This window comes from Lissotriton vulgaris, chromosome 7 (genome assembly GCF_964263255.1).
Source record: "Lissotriton vulgaris chromosome 7, aLisVul1.2, whole genome shotgun sequence".
NCBI lineage: Eukaryota > Metazoa > Chordata > Amphibia > Caudata > Salamandridae > Lissotriton > Lissotriton vulgaris.
This window is the reverse complement of record NC_141695.1, coordinates 1,027,905,951-1,027,920,211: the sequence shown is the minus strand read 5'-3', so window position 1 is coordinate 1,027,920,211 and position 14,261 is coordinate 1,027,905,951. Positions and strand designations below refer to the sequence as shown.

At 46.0% G+C, this 14,261-nt stretch overlaps 1 protein-coding gene across 1 annotated transcript in view; it reads left to right on the top strand.

Moving 5' to 3' along the window:
• STING1 (stimulator of interferon response cGAMP interactor 1) overlaps positions 1-6,921 on the top strand; it is a 249,506-nt gene extending 242,585 nt beyond the window's left edge. The window contains exon 7 of the mRNA XM_086928840.1: positions 6,410-6,921. Coding sequence (XP_086784966.1) covers positions 6,410-6,510 — 101 coding nt within the window. The 3' untranslated portion in view covers positions 6,511-6,921. The remainder of the gene's footprint in view (positions 1-6,409) is intronic.
• The last annotated feature ends 7,340 nt before the right edge of the window (positions 6,922-14,261 follow it).

The window sequence follows — 14,261 nt, the reverse complement described above, 5'->3', positions numbered from 1 at the left end:
TGGACCGCTGTTCCTGAGTCTCTGAGAAAGTGTACCTCATTTTTTTAATTTCAGAAAAAGCTGAAGACATGGTTATTTTAAACAGCGGCTATGTCACCTTAGCTTATTGACGCGCGTATTAATAACGCTCATATACTTAATAACGGTCATATACTTAATGCCAGTTGACTGAATTGTTTGTAATGCATTCATTAATACTGCAAACGCTCAACAAAGCTACAAATAACGTAAATCGTGCGCAATGTCAATATCATCATTCCTTTGTTAATGCGATGGGTGGATTGATGGGGAGAGGGTGGGTGGATGGATAAAGGGTGTATGTAGGACTGGTGAAAGGCTGGCTGGATGGATGAAAGGGTGGGTGGATGACGGATGGCTTGCTGGCTGAATGAAAGGGTGGCTGGATGCATGGACGGATGAAAGGGTGGGTGCGTGAAGGATTGGTGGATGGCTAGATGAAATGGTGCATGGATGAATGGATGTTTCAAAGGCAGGATGGCTGAAGGATGGCTGGATGGGTATGTGGATGGATCAAAGGGTGGGTGGATGGATGAATGGGTGGATAGTTCGCAAACAAATACTTAATAATTGCTTCATGTAAGTCTGTACAGGGTGGATGGATGGAATTGCAGGCATAACCATTTCAGGGCCTTTTGTAGACGGGAGGAGCGAGCTGCAATAAATGTATTCACAAAAACCTCTGTCGTTCCATTACGTACATGAACTAGGTTTAAAAAGAAAAACTAGCCATGTTTAAAGAATCAGGTCGTAAATCATGTACAGTCAGTGCCAGTTTGCGTTCCCATAGAAAACACTGTGCCTCAAAAATGTAATTGCAAGCGAAAGAAACGTACACAGCAGAAAAGAAAAATGCACGTTAGAAATCAGATTATAAAGCTGATCACATTTTATGCACAGCGAACCAGACTATCCCGAACACTAATGGTATTTACATAGCGCTTCGTACCGCTTTGGGTGGCGTACAGGTGCCTTATCGAACGGGTAGCAAGCGCAATCTGCGAAATGCGTGGCTGACGAAATATGCACCGATATAAAGTACACTTTAGGGAACAGATTTTAAAGCCAATCACAATTCATACACAGCGGACCAGACTATCCCCAACAGTAATGATATTTACATAGCGCTTCATAACGCTTTGGGTGGCGTCCAGGTGCCTTATAGGACGGGCAGCAAGCACACTCTGGGAAATGCGTGGCTGGCTAAATACGGACCGATATGGGATATGTATTCTTGTCTTTTTTACAACAATTTCATTTCAGTAGGATAAAAGAGCAGTTCACACATGAAACAGAGGGGTACAAAAAACAAAACGCGTTGTCGGGGCGTGCGATTTCGTGGTCTGCGAAGTTAAGTACTGCCCAATAGCAATCAATGTATTGGCGTTGCCACAACTGCCTCTCCCTCCCTCTGTGTCACTCCATCCCTCACTCCCTCCCTCTGTGTCACTCCATCCCTGTGTGTCGCCCCCTCCCTCTGTGTCACCCCCTTCTTCTGTGTCACACCCTCCCTCGGTGTCACCCCCTCCTTCTGTGTCAGTCCCTCCCGCTGTGTCACTCCCTCCCTCTGTGTCACTCCCTCCCTCTGTGTCACTCCCTCCCTCTGTGTCACCCCCTCCCTCTGTGTCACCCCCTCCCTCTGTTTCACTCCCTCCCTCTGTGTCACCCCCTCCCTCTGTGTCACCCCCTCCTTCTGTGTCACCACCTCCTTCTCTGTCACCCCCTCCTTCTGTGTCACTCCCTCCCTCTGTGTCACTCCCTCCCTCTGTGTCACTCCCTCCCTCTGTGTCACCCCCTCCTTCTGTATCACTCACTCCTTCTGTGTCACCCCCTCCCTCTGTGTCACTCCCTCCCACGTTCTGTCCCCGCTTCCCTCACTTCCTCCTTCTGTCCTTCACCTCACACGTTTCTCTTCCACCCACCTATCTCTTCTCCCTTGCTTGGGTCACTCTTTCCCTCAACCCTCCCCCCCCTATGTTTCACATGCTCTTCCTCTTCCTTCGTGCCTGCCCTCCCCTCTCAGCAGTGACCTAGCTTCTCTCCTCACCCCCCCCCCCCCTCTCTCTCTCTCCCTCTCTCTTACATTCTCTTATCTTCTCTCAGGGCTGTTTTGTCTCTTCTCGTCCCCTTCTCTGCACGTCGCCCCCGTCTCCCTTTCTGCGTCTCGTTCTCTCCGTCCACGCTCTTATCTCGTTTTCCTCCCTCGGCCCCCTCCACTTAACTCCCGCCTCTCGCTCTCTCTCTCGATGTGAAAGAGATGAGAACAGCTTTGCGAATTGCGATGTTAATAAATGGACAGGACACCTCCTTAGCATGCCTGCTCGCATGGGATGGCTGCTACTTAAAAAAAACACTGCACCAACATCACAGTAAGTTGATAGCACCGCAATAGGAAAAACAGTGTTGAAGGTGATCAGTCTAAAACGAATCATATTTTTAAACAAGGAAACAAAAGCAGTCGGCAGCCGTACCTAAACCGAAAGCGCGCCATGCACAGCCAAGATATAAATGTGTGGCAAAATCACGATTATCATTTATAGTTGCTTAATTTCCAATGAAAAGTCCAAAGCTGACCACTGGGCATGACTTGCTTTTCGAATATACACTCCATCTTCTAAAACAGTCTTTGCAAGTTAAACTTCTGAAATCTGAAACGTCTCTGTGCCTATGTTTATTGCTTTTGCTTTTAGTCCTTACTAATCAGGGATCTGACTTATTAATAGCGTGATGTTTGCATCTTTGCTATGAACAGCATCACACTTCACACAGCCCATAATAACGTGAATCATAATGTTAATGGAGGTGAGAAGACAGATCTCTGGGGCTTTGATTTGGCCACCATGAGCAATGCACCCTGCTCACTTACCGTGAAGGTTTCATACTCTGTTACGGCCTCAATCACTGAAATTCTTTCCAGATTAATCATATTTCCTGGACAGGTCATGCAAAGCAGCACCACCGCCTTCCGATTTTCTCTTCACCAGAGCTAAAATTAATTGAAAAAGTCACTCACTGTGCTGTGGAAAACCGGAATCGGGCACCGCCGGCACCAACGACCAGTCCTCCTTGGCTTACGACGAGACGAATGCTGCCACCGGGCCAACCCCACATGCGGCATCCAATGGGATGCCGCTTGCAGGTGGACCAGCCAATCCTGGCGCAGCAGCAGCGCCAGGATTGGCTAGGGGGTCACATTTGCTACTCGCCCTTTCGCCCTTAGGAAACCCGGGCTACAGCAGCACTGTGAAGCACCCCAGGGTCCCACTGGGGAACTTACAGTGTGCATGCTTGAAAAAGTTGAAAACTTTCTCAAGCATGCGTACTGTAAGTTCCCCAGCGGGACTGCGCACTACGGCCTGCTGCAGCCTGAGTGTGTGGACTGTCACTCAAGCTGCAGCAGGCCACCCCCCTGCGCAATTTTTAAGATACGGCCGGCGGCCGCGATGCGTCCATGGTGGCTGGTGGGGCTCCGCCCCTACGCCCCAATGGACGCACCGCTGCTGCCTACACATTTCTCTCTTTTTGTTAATGGTGTGGTTCAGTAACTTTCAGAGGGTGCAGAGGACGCTCCAATTTTGGGGGGTGATTAAGTGGTAACACTATTGTTTCTAGATGATACTCTGTTTGTCTCTAAAACTCCAGGAGGGCTCCAACTACTCCTAGATCACTTTAAAACATTTTGCGACATGGTCTAGAGGTTAATACCTCTAAGACAAAGCCTTTAAAACTAAACCCCCAAAAGTCATTCAGATGCAAAATATCATTAGGGGGGTCCTCTAGAGAAGGTAAGCACATTCAACTATTTGGGTATTACCATCTCAGATGGTACTTCATGGAAGCCTCACGTAGCCAAACAAACCCTAAAGCACAAACAAATTGTGGGGGCCTTGCTAAAAGAACATAGTACTTCCTTTAGCAGACCGTTGGCGGCCCCACTCCAGATCTGCGAGGCCAAGACAGTAGGCTCTGCACTGTACGGAGCCGAACTGGGGGGGGGTTGAGACGGTGGATTCCCTTTTGAATTGCGAGAACAAGTTCATTAGGTCCCTGGTCTCTCTACCCTGAAGCACCCTGCTACTTCTGCTAAGGCTGGATCCGGGTAGAGCCAGCCACCAGCACTGAGAAGGCTAAATTATGCCCCTTACTGTTTTGGCTGCGCGTTAGGTCTACCCCAGAGCTTTCCTCATATGCTGCTGCCCTTAATGCAGTTATTGCACTTGATCGTTCATGGAAGATTGGCTGGATCTATAATCTGAACTCTCTGTTAAGTGCAATAGGTCTAGAGAGCTATTGGGCCCCAAAGAATAGATCATTGCCGCCTAGTTAAGGTACAGTTCAAAAGCAATATTGAGACTGGGTAATACAGGGTTCTATTTCCAGTTCCTCACGGGGACGCTTAACCATGGATTTTATTACATTTAAATTGACTGGTTCTTATGAATACTATTTTGAAATAATTACCACACCCCAGGAAAGGAAACTTTATATGCAGTTTAGATTTGGTTGCCTTCCCTTGAATTCGTTTACTGCCTCCTGGCGACAGATAACGACTATTTCCCAGTTTTGCCCTAAATGTCCCACTATAATCCAATCCACTGCCCATGTCTTTTTTGTTTGTTCCAAGGACTCCTGCCCAAGAAAGAAGTGGCTGAGGTCGATCTGCAAGCAGCAGGGCACCCGACACTGCGCGAAGCTTTACGCATTTTAAGATCGGACACTAGCTCAGCAATTGTTTGCTCTGTCTCTAAGTTTCTGGGTCATATGTGGGCAATTAGAAGGCACTTGCCGAACGTTTTAGATTGCTGTATAGGTTGCCAACCTTTTTATTCGAACAGCTCTATGTTGCAACTTTTATTTAATATTGAAGATATGGTCTGTGTTGTTTGGAAATGTTTAACCTTGTCGAGTGTGTAAATAACGTCTGAACCAGGCAGCATAGAGGGGCATGCCATCCAAATGGGGATACACAATGGCTTTTGCCTCCTTGGTGCCAGGTGATAATGATACTTGTTGAACTCTATTATGAACTGTAGACATAGCCATGATTGGTATTTATAGTAGGTTTTTTAGTGTATTTTTAATGGCTTAAAATTGTTAGGTGTGTAATTTACTGTATTCATACTTTTATGGTCTACGACTGAAATAAAGTTTTATTTAGATATTTCTTTAGATTCTTCAAATCATTGACATTGCATTACAGTATTTAATAAATAAAGTTAGTTAATGTAAAAAAAAAAAATCTGAATCTGCGAACTCAGTCTATTCTTGCACTATATTAATAAGACTTTCTTCATACTTTCAACCTAGTTTAATACAACACTTATTTCGTTTAAACTCAACTTACCTCCAGAGAATTACGTTAAAATATATTCTGCTCCTTTAGACAGCATCTCCCAGCCCACTTCGCCCTCCAACAGCCTGCACTTGATGAACCACCCCTGAGTTAACCACCTTTTCTAGTTGCTAGTAGCTGCTAATGCCATCTATCGATTATACATGGCACTGGCGTACTGTAGATGGTACTATGGTACTTTTGTGGGACCGAGCGCAGCCTTACGGCCAACCCAACTACGCGCGGCCAAATGGCGTGCGCAACTGAGATTGGCAGCACATGGGATTTTAGGGGCAGGACCTGGGCGAAGGTTGAGTGCAGCGGAGCTGGCAACACGTGGGGGTTGGTGCAGGACCTGATGTTTGGCCACGTCCTGCGACCAACACCTGCTGTAGTTGGCCGTAGGGCCTAGCAGATTGGCTGCGTGCAAAGTTTGGGTGTTGGTTCAATATAAAGTATGATCAAAAAGCCACAGAAATTCTCTGAAAAAAAACAAATGTGACGTTATAGTTAGATTAGGTTCTAAGTCCTTATCTTACATTGAAATGAAGCCAAGAAACTCACTGAAAAAACAAAGGTTAAAGTGATGCTATAGTAATTGCTATATTTTATATTTTAATATCATTAACATAATATTATGGATTTCTCAAAACATAAAGGAGTGCCTACAATTTAATATGCATGGTGTATTAACACCACCCTTTGGCTTAATTTGTGTATTAAAGGCATATATTTAGAATGCAAGCAAGACGTGTTGCATTTGGTAATGCTTGTTTGGCTTTGCAAACCGTCACCCCTACATTAATCGTGGCTCTACAATAATGATGGCCCCTTCCACAATTGCTAATAAACTCAATAAAATATGTTTTTTAAAAATAGAATCCATTTCCTTTGCTGTGCATTCGTGATATGCAACACATCTCAGTTGGCACGAATATCAATAATAATCTTTTTATGCAAACAATGTTTTACGTTTTAACTTTTTAAACATGATGTATTTACCAATAAAAGGAGCGTGATTCAACTTTAACAAATATCTTAATCAATACATTTTTTCAGACTTCCAAGGAAATATCACAGAAGAAAACAATTCACACGTTCTGTCAAATGTGATTTTAAAACATCTGAAGCAACAACAAGACGAGGAGTATTCATTGTAAGAGAGAACTGATGAAAACTGAACCATTGGAACTTATTTTGCAAGAAATTATTGAAACATATGAAACTCGATTTTTGTAGTTAGTGTTTCCAGCTAAACTGAAAATAGTTACATGGTTTGTTATTTCTATTAATTATGGACGTTGGCGATAATTTAGTTCAAACTAAAAGCTAAAATGTTTTCATGTTTTTACTCATTGCAAATCCAGCATCCAGGTAAACTAGTATATAGTATGTGTGTATTAGGAGGTTCCACTAATTGTGAAGTTTCGTATGTTAATGTTTACATTTATATCTTTTAAGGAGCCAGGCATAATTTCTGTTCAAACCATTTTTAATAATTTTTATAAACCTTTGCGCTGAATAAACAGATTCATTAATACACAAAACTATAAAATACAGCAAATGTGTAAATGGAGCCTTGCAAAATGTCTTGTGCTAAAGCACTGTGTAGTACATTCCGTCAGCAAAGAATCAGGTGTGGTGATATTTATTGCAAGATGTACACAAATTAAAATCAAACATTTGAGAACCAGCCGCGGCCGGCAGTGGGAGCACCTGCAGGGCGGTGACTTGGGGAGGGGCAGGGTGGGGGGTAGTAATGTATGGATTACGGAGTTTCCCAGGTAAGTAAACATTTAAATAAATAAAACAAATTTTGTTGAGTGCACTGCATTCCCAAATGCGATGCAGTGCGCGCAACAAAGTGGCGATTTTCCTGGGATGGTGACCATTTTAGGGACATAAGGGCCCAAGGTGCGGTTTAGTTGCAAGTATTTAATTATCAGGAATTCCTGTGTTGCAAACTTTAGTTGCTTGTATATTTAAATTCTATTACAGGACCGGAGGCTTCAGATTATGCTTCTCTTATCTTTACTGCAAAACACAGCAGCCAATGAAAATGCATATTTTCAGTATAAACATTATAAACAACTACATTGCCCATGATGCACACATATAGCCACGCCTCCATAGTCCATAAGAACCCTCTGCGTGGTCCCATCATCCTCTTTCTTTGCTGCTCACAGCAAGAGTTAAGTGCTCCATTTTATGTTCCCTCACTCTGCTTTGCATGATGGGGGCTTTCATTGTGTTTTGATATTGTCACTGATTAAGGGGTGATTTATATTGCATTGGGTGTCTTGAATTACCTTTAGGGGTTGTTACCCTTGATTTTCAGCCTAGGAGCGAACGCTCCGGTCTATGCCAGATTTTCAGCCTTTCTAGACTTCCTTGTGTGGCCTCATAGAAGCGGAGTTCTCCCGCCAGTGACGCAACGCTTGATAGCGCGTCTAGGTCACGGTCCTTGACCGGGCAGGGCGGCGGCCGTCTTCACACATTCACGGGGCCTTCTACCGGCATCAGCGTCTGGGCTTCCCTCATCGCCCTCAGTCTTACGCAGGCACCGGCTGGCTCTCAGCTGACGCGCGTGCCTCAAGCATGCTCAATTGGGCTGGTTTTGGGCGCGTTTGGGCGGCGAGCCTCAGCGCGATCCCTCAGCTACATTTAAACACGTTTTAGGACTCGGTTTGCCGCCCTGTTCAAAATCGCCTGTTATGGTTGGAAAATATCGGCCATTAGAGTGGGCATACGCTCGTTATATCATTCAATTGGCCCTGGTCTCTGACCTCAATGATTACAGCTTTGCTGAGGGGGGTAGTTTAAAGAACTTTAAGAATTTCCATTAGTGTGCTTGTGGGTTGCCCCCCCCATTATCCCTCCTGGTGGCTCGAGTATTACGGTACCAGCATCTCTTGCGTCATTATTAACATACTATTCAGTCCACCCTGACTATGGAAGATTGGGTTAAATACCCTGAGGAGAACGAGGAGGAGGAGGAGGCGTATGATGGACAGCAGGAGGCTGTCCTAGAAGATAATCTGGTGGAGGCACTGGACGCCTCTGTCCAGTCCTCCGTAAGTAGAGCAATGGAGACCACGGTCCCCCTGACCGTCCAGCAGGCCCTGGCAACTGCCTTGCGGCCTATTAGGAAGCAGTTGGAAGGTTTCGCTAAGCGGCATGGTTACGGCAAGCGGCCTCAAAAGCAGAAGTCAGAGGCTTCAATCTCTGGTCAGGTTTCGGTTAATGCCAAACAGTGGCCACACGCCCAGGCGCTATCCACGCTGCCCGCCAGTGGGGCAAGCGACCATTCTTACATGAGAGGTAAGGCCAAGGCTAAACTAACGGCTTATACTGATATGGATTCCACCACAACGGACACAGACACCGATACCGACGCCTCGGAGGAGCCTCCCCCTCGAAACAAGGCGAAGACTTCGCCTCCATTGGCCTTGGCGGCCCCCTCAACTCCCTTTACCTTCGATCCTTCAGACATCATGCACCCACGATCTTCTGATTGGATACCGCCTTCGGCAGTTGCGGCTTACTTGCATGAGAATCTGCGAAAGGGTTTTTCTCTGGAGGTGCGCAATCGACTGCGTTCCGAATGCCCACGCCCCGATCTACCAGACAAGGTGGCTGAGACGCCTGACATAGACGCAAGCCTAATAACATTCCTGAAGAAATTATCAAAAGATCCTAAACGGGGCCTCGACCGCGCTTGGCGCGGCTGTCAAGATAAGATGCTCGACGTGGTGGGCCCTTTGGCAAAAATCTTAGAGATGGCCCTGGCAGCAAAAAAAAGCAATTCTTCAATAGACCCAGATATCCTGGCGGGCTGGACTCAACGGGCCGTATGGCTCATTGGGAACGCCAATTGTGCGATTTCTGCGGAACGTAAGAAGTCATTACTCATCAGGATGGACAGTAATCTCACAGAGCTGGCGGACGCCGAACCTGGCCCCCTGGCAAACGGACAGCTCTTTGGAGAGCGATTTGTTAAAGACGTCTCAAAGTACGTAGGCATGTTTACATCCTTGGATAAGGCACAATCTGGAATAAAGAGGGTATTCCAGCAGGGTGTTTTTAATCAGGCCGGACGAGGTAGGGACCGCTCGTCAGGCCGCAGTTTCCAGCAAGGCTCCCAGAGAGGCAACTTTGGTTGTGGTTGAGGGGACTGGGACTCCACTCCTGGAGGCACCTTTTACCAATCGTGCCGAGGCTTCAACAAGGGAAGATTCCAGACCGGAAACAACAGGACAAACTTGAAGGCTCAGCAGTCCACAGGTGAGTGTCTCCGATCATTCACATCTTCCTTTGGGGGGTCGAACTCAGCACTGTCTACCACAGTGGCAGCAGTTGACGCAAGACGCGTGGGTGTTGCAAACAGTCATGGGTTTTCACTTAGATTTCTATTCTTCTCCTTTTCAAACCGCTCCCTCCGCGAGTCTCCATTTTTCCCTACAAGATCGCAAGTTTATAGATGAAGAAATTGCAGGGTTGCTGCAGAAATGCGCGATAGCACAGTGCGACACGGGGCCTCACGGTTTCTGCAGCAACATTTTTCTTGTACAGAAGAAGGGAGGTGGGAACAGGCTTGTTCTAAACCTCAAAGATTTTAATCAATTTCTCACGTACAATCATTTCAAGATGGTGGGGATCCATCTCTTAGCAGACTTACTTCAGAGAGACGACTGGATGGTCAGGTTGGACCTCAAGGACGCCTACCTATCCATTCCAATTTTCAGACCGTATCGTCGCTTCCTCCAATTCAGGTGGAACGGCCGATGGTACGAATATTTGGCCCTTCCTTTCGGGCTTTCGTCAGCTCCTTGGTGCTTCACCAAGGTGATGAAACCGGTAGTCGCTCACCTTCGAGAGCGAGGAGTAAGGTTGATAATATACTTGGACAATATTCTAATCATGGCGCAGAACCCAGTCTCCCTCCTACAGCATCTGAACCTCACGACAACGCTGCTTCAGGGCTTAGGGTTTGTCATCAAACTGGCAAAGTCGGTGGTTCTCCCAACGCAGGTCATAGACTTCCTCGGGTTCACAATAGACTCCAGGTCGTCTCAGTTGTGTCTTTCCAAGGCGAAACTGAGAGATTTGAAGAAAGAAATTCTGTCCCTGCTGGGCAAGCAGACTGTCTCCCTCCGGGCCATTGCCAGGGTACTAGGGATCTTTGCCTCATCGATTCAGGACATATTTCCGGGCCCCCTTCACTACAGGGCCCTTCAACGCTTGAAGATCAGACACATTCAGAAAGGGTTGTCGTACGCGGATGTCATCCCACTGTCGCAGGAAGTCAGAACCGAGCTACAGTGGTGGCTAAGTCACGTCAAGGCCTGGAACGGCAGAGCAATCTTCGGTTCTCAACCAGAGGTGGTAATAGAGTCCGACGCCAGCCATTGGGGCTGGGGCGCGCGCTGTGGCGACATCTCCACAGGCGGAAGATGGTCTCCAAAGGAATTGTCTCTCCACATAAATTGCTTGGAGTTGCTCGCAGGGTCGTTTGCAATTCGAACACTATTCCCGAGGCAGACCTCATGTTGCATCCTCCTGCGCATGGACAATGTGTCTGCAGTGAGGTATATCAACAAGTTGGGCGGCACGAGATCATCTCTTTCTGTCGAGGTAGACAAAGACTTTTGGCGCTACTGCCTCAATCATCAGATCTCAGTGATTGCGGAGTATATTCCGGGACAGTCCAATCAGGTGGCGGATTGGAGCTCCAGACACCTCAGAGACTTCAGTGACTGGATGTTGCTGCCGGAGGTCTTTCAGTGGCTTCATCAGATATGGGGTGCGTTTCGAACGGATCTCTTCGCCTCCAGACTCACTTGCCAGCTACCCCGGTTCTTCAGCTGGAGGCCGGATCCAATGGCTCAGACGACCAATGCCTTCCTTCAAGAATGGTCGGGAGCAGTTCAATATGCGTTTCCTCCGTTCTTACTGATCCCCAGGGTGATGTCACAGGTGATCAGGCAACAGGCAGAGATTGTCCTGGTGACGCCATGGTGGACATCCCAACCGTGGTTTCCGATGTTACTTCAGTGGATCTGCGATCTCCCCAGGTTACTCCCCGAGTCGACCTTGTTATTGCTGGGCCCTCATCAGGAGGGGCATCCAATGATAATGGAGGGACGACTCACTCTGATGGCATGGCGGCTTTCAGGGAACAGTGGCACATGCTGGGAGTTTCGGACTAGGCTTCGGAATTTATCAAGCAAGCCTGGGCATCTTCCACCAGAAAGCGTTACTCCCCGGCCTGGAAGAACTGGATGGATTGGTGCGTGGAACGACACTTGGATCCCGTGGGGTCAGAGCTTTCCCAGGTGCTAAACTTCCTGTCGGATAAAGCGGCAGAGGGACTGGCTTATCGTTCAGTCAACAATTTTTGATCGGCAATTTCGGCGGGGCATGGGCTAGTAGATGGTAAACCAGTGGGTATGCATCCAGTTTTGTGCAAACTGCTAAAAGGAATTAGGGTTGCTAATCCTCCTAAACCCAAGTATTCGGGTCTTTGGGACGTGTCATTAGTTCTCTCCTTATTCAATACCTGGCCTGGCAATAGTGTTCTTTCCAGGAAGCATCTTTCGGTAAAATTGGCAATGTTGTTGTGTCTGTCAGCGTGCAGACGTTCCTCGGACGTGAGAGCACTCGACGTTACAGGTAGAGTGTTTACCCCGGAAGGGGTTTCTTTCACTATTACAAGACGTACCAAGACAATGCCTCGTCATATTGATTATAATGCTTTTCCAAAAAATGACAAATTATGTGTTGTGAATTGTTTAAAGGCATATGAAGAGAGTACAAAAGCCTTGAGACCGCAAAACTGCTCCCAATTATTGATTGCACTGCAAAAACCGTACGGACCTGTGGCAGCTGCCACCATTGCCAGATGGCTCAGATTCATAATGCAGGAAGCTGGTGTTGATCTGCAGATTTTTGGTGCACACTCTGTTGGAGGTGCTATGGCCTCGAAATCATACATGTTGGGTTCTACCATTCAGGACATTACGCGTTGTGCAGATTGGTCCTCAGAGTCGACTTTTAAAACCTTTTACTATAAGCCGGTGGGAGATATTACTTCTGTGGTGTTTGAACAGCGTTAAACTAGCATAATCTGAAGCCTCCGGTCCTGTAATAGAATCTGAAATTTGCTAGCATTCACGCCAAGAATTTTCAATTCTATTAAGGACACGGAGGCGAGGATTATCCCACCCAGCTTTGTTAACTGTAAAAAGCTTACCCGCCCATGTTCACTGTTATGACGATCTGATTTATACGGTGATTACGGTTGTTTCATTTCATTTGTTTCAGGTTCAGACAAGAAGTCTGAATAAAAGAAGAAGGATGGTACGAGGGTATGCCTGAGGACTGGTTGTTCTTCCACGTTAGAGGAGTTTATAGACTTATTCATGTTACCGTTGGGACTTCCGTTTTCTACAAAGAAAGAGGATGATGGGACCACGCAGAGGGTTCTTATGGACTATGGAGGCGTGGCTATATGTGTGCATCATGGGAAATGTAGTTGTTTATAATGTTTATACAGAAAATATGCATTTTCATTGGCTGCTGTGTTTTGCAGTAAAGATAAGAGAAGCATAATCCTCGCCTCTGTGTCCGTAATAGAATTGAAAATTCTTGGCGCGAATGCTAGCAAATTTTTGATTCCTGCTTCGCTCCACTTATCATCCAGAATTGATATGCCTGCATTGTCCCATCCCCTGTAACAACCTCTTTTGATTTTGTGTCTTTTCATTTATCATTTTAGAAGAGTTGGCATTTGAGAGCAAAATGTGTGTATTTTTAGAAAATGACAAACTAATGTAACAATGATTTGACAATGTTGCTGCATTTCACACCCTATTGTCCTTAAATTGGGTTGCCCAGCAATACATAAAGCAATTGGTATGTATTTTTAAAAAGGATCTAACAGAACACTCAGTTGCAGTACTTAAGTTATTAAACTGGATATAAGCAGGCTACTTTTTAATGAGATTATACAGACGTCACTTATTGTTATATGTTACCTTTTTTGAACAATGACTTACAATAATTAAATGTTTTGTTTAGAAATGACTGACTAAGGGTTTTTACTTTCTGTAACTGAGGGTGGTTCACGGCCTGGCATTATGTAAAATATGATTTTATGATTACTGAGAGAAATTTGGTTGTTGGTTGAGGAGGGGTGTGAACCCTTCTCAAGCAACAGCCACAATCCTTTTCAGGCTGAACCACAGTCACTAAATTAACTTGTGCTTAACCCTCTATCATCTTGGGACAAAAGCACTCACACTTAACTTGGAGGCAATGTGTAAAGTTTTTTATGCTGCACTTAAACAGTAATAAAGTGAAAACATAACACAAGAAACATCCCACACCAATTTAGAAAAATAGTATAATACTTAATAAATTATTTGACACCAAAACAACAAATATCCACCCAGTACAACTGGAGATATGCAATTTAAAAGTCTTAAGGTAAGTACAGCGTCTAAAAGCGCAAAGCATCAACTGTGGTTATCTGGTCACGGTGGACCATGACAAAGTCACAAGTTCAGGCTGATCGCGGTGGAATGTGGGCTGGATATAAGGAAACAAGTTAGTCCCACTGAGAATTGTATCTTATATCCTTAATACAGGAATGCTGCGTTGGTTCCGATGAGGAGCTGCAAGGGCTGCGATGCACGGTCCTGTGTTGGGTTGCATCATACTGTTTTGGTTCCGATGAGAAGCTGCGAGGGCTGTGATGCGAGGTCCTGTTTTAAGTTGCGTCGTGCTGCATCGGTTCGGATGAGGAACTGCGATGTACTGCGATCTATGGTCTTACACTGCTCTGCATAGAGTTGCTTGGCACTGTCAGTTCTGTGGAGTCCCATAGTTGGGCCAGTAGGAGTACACTCTG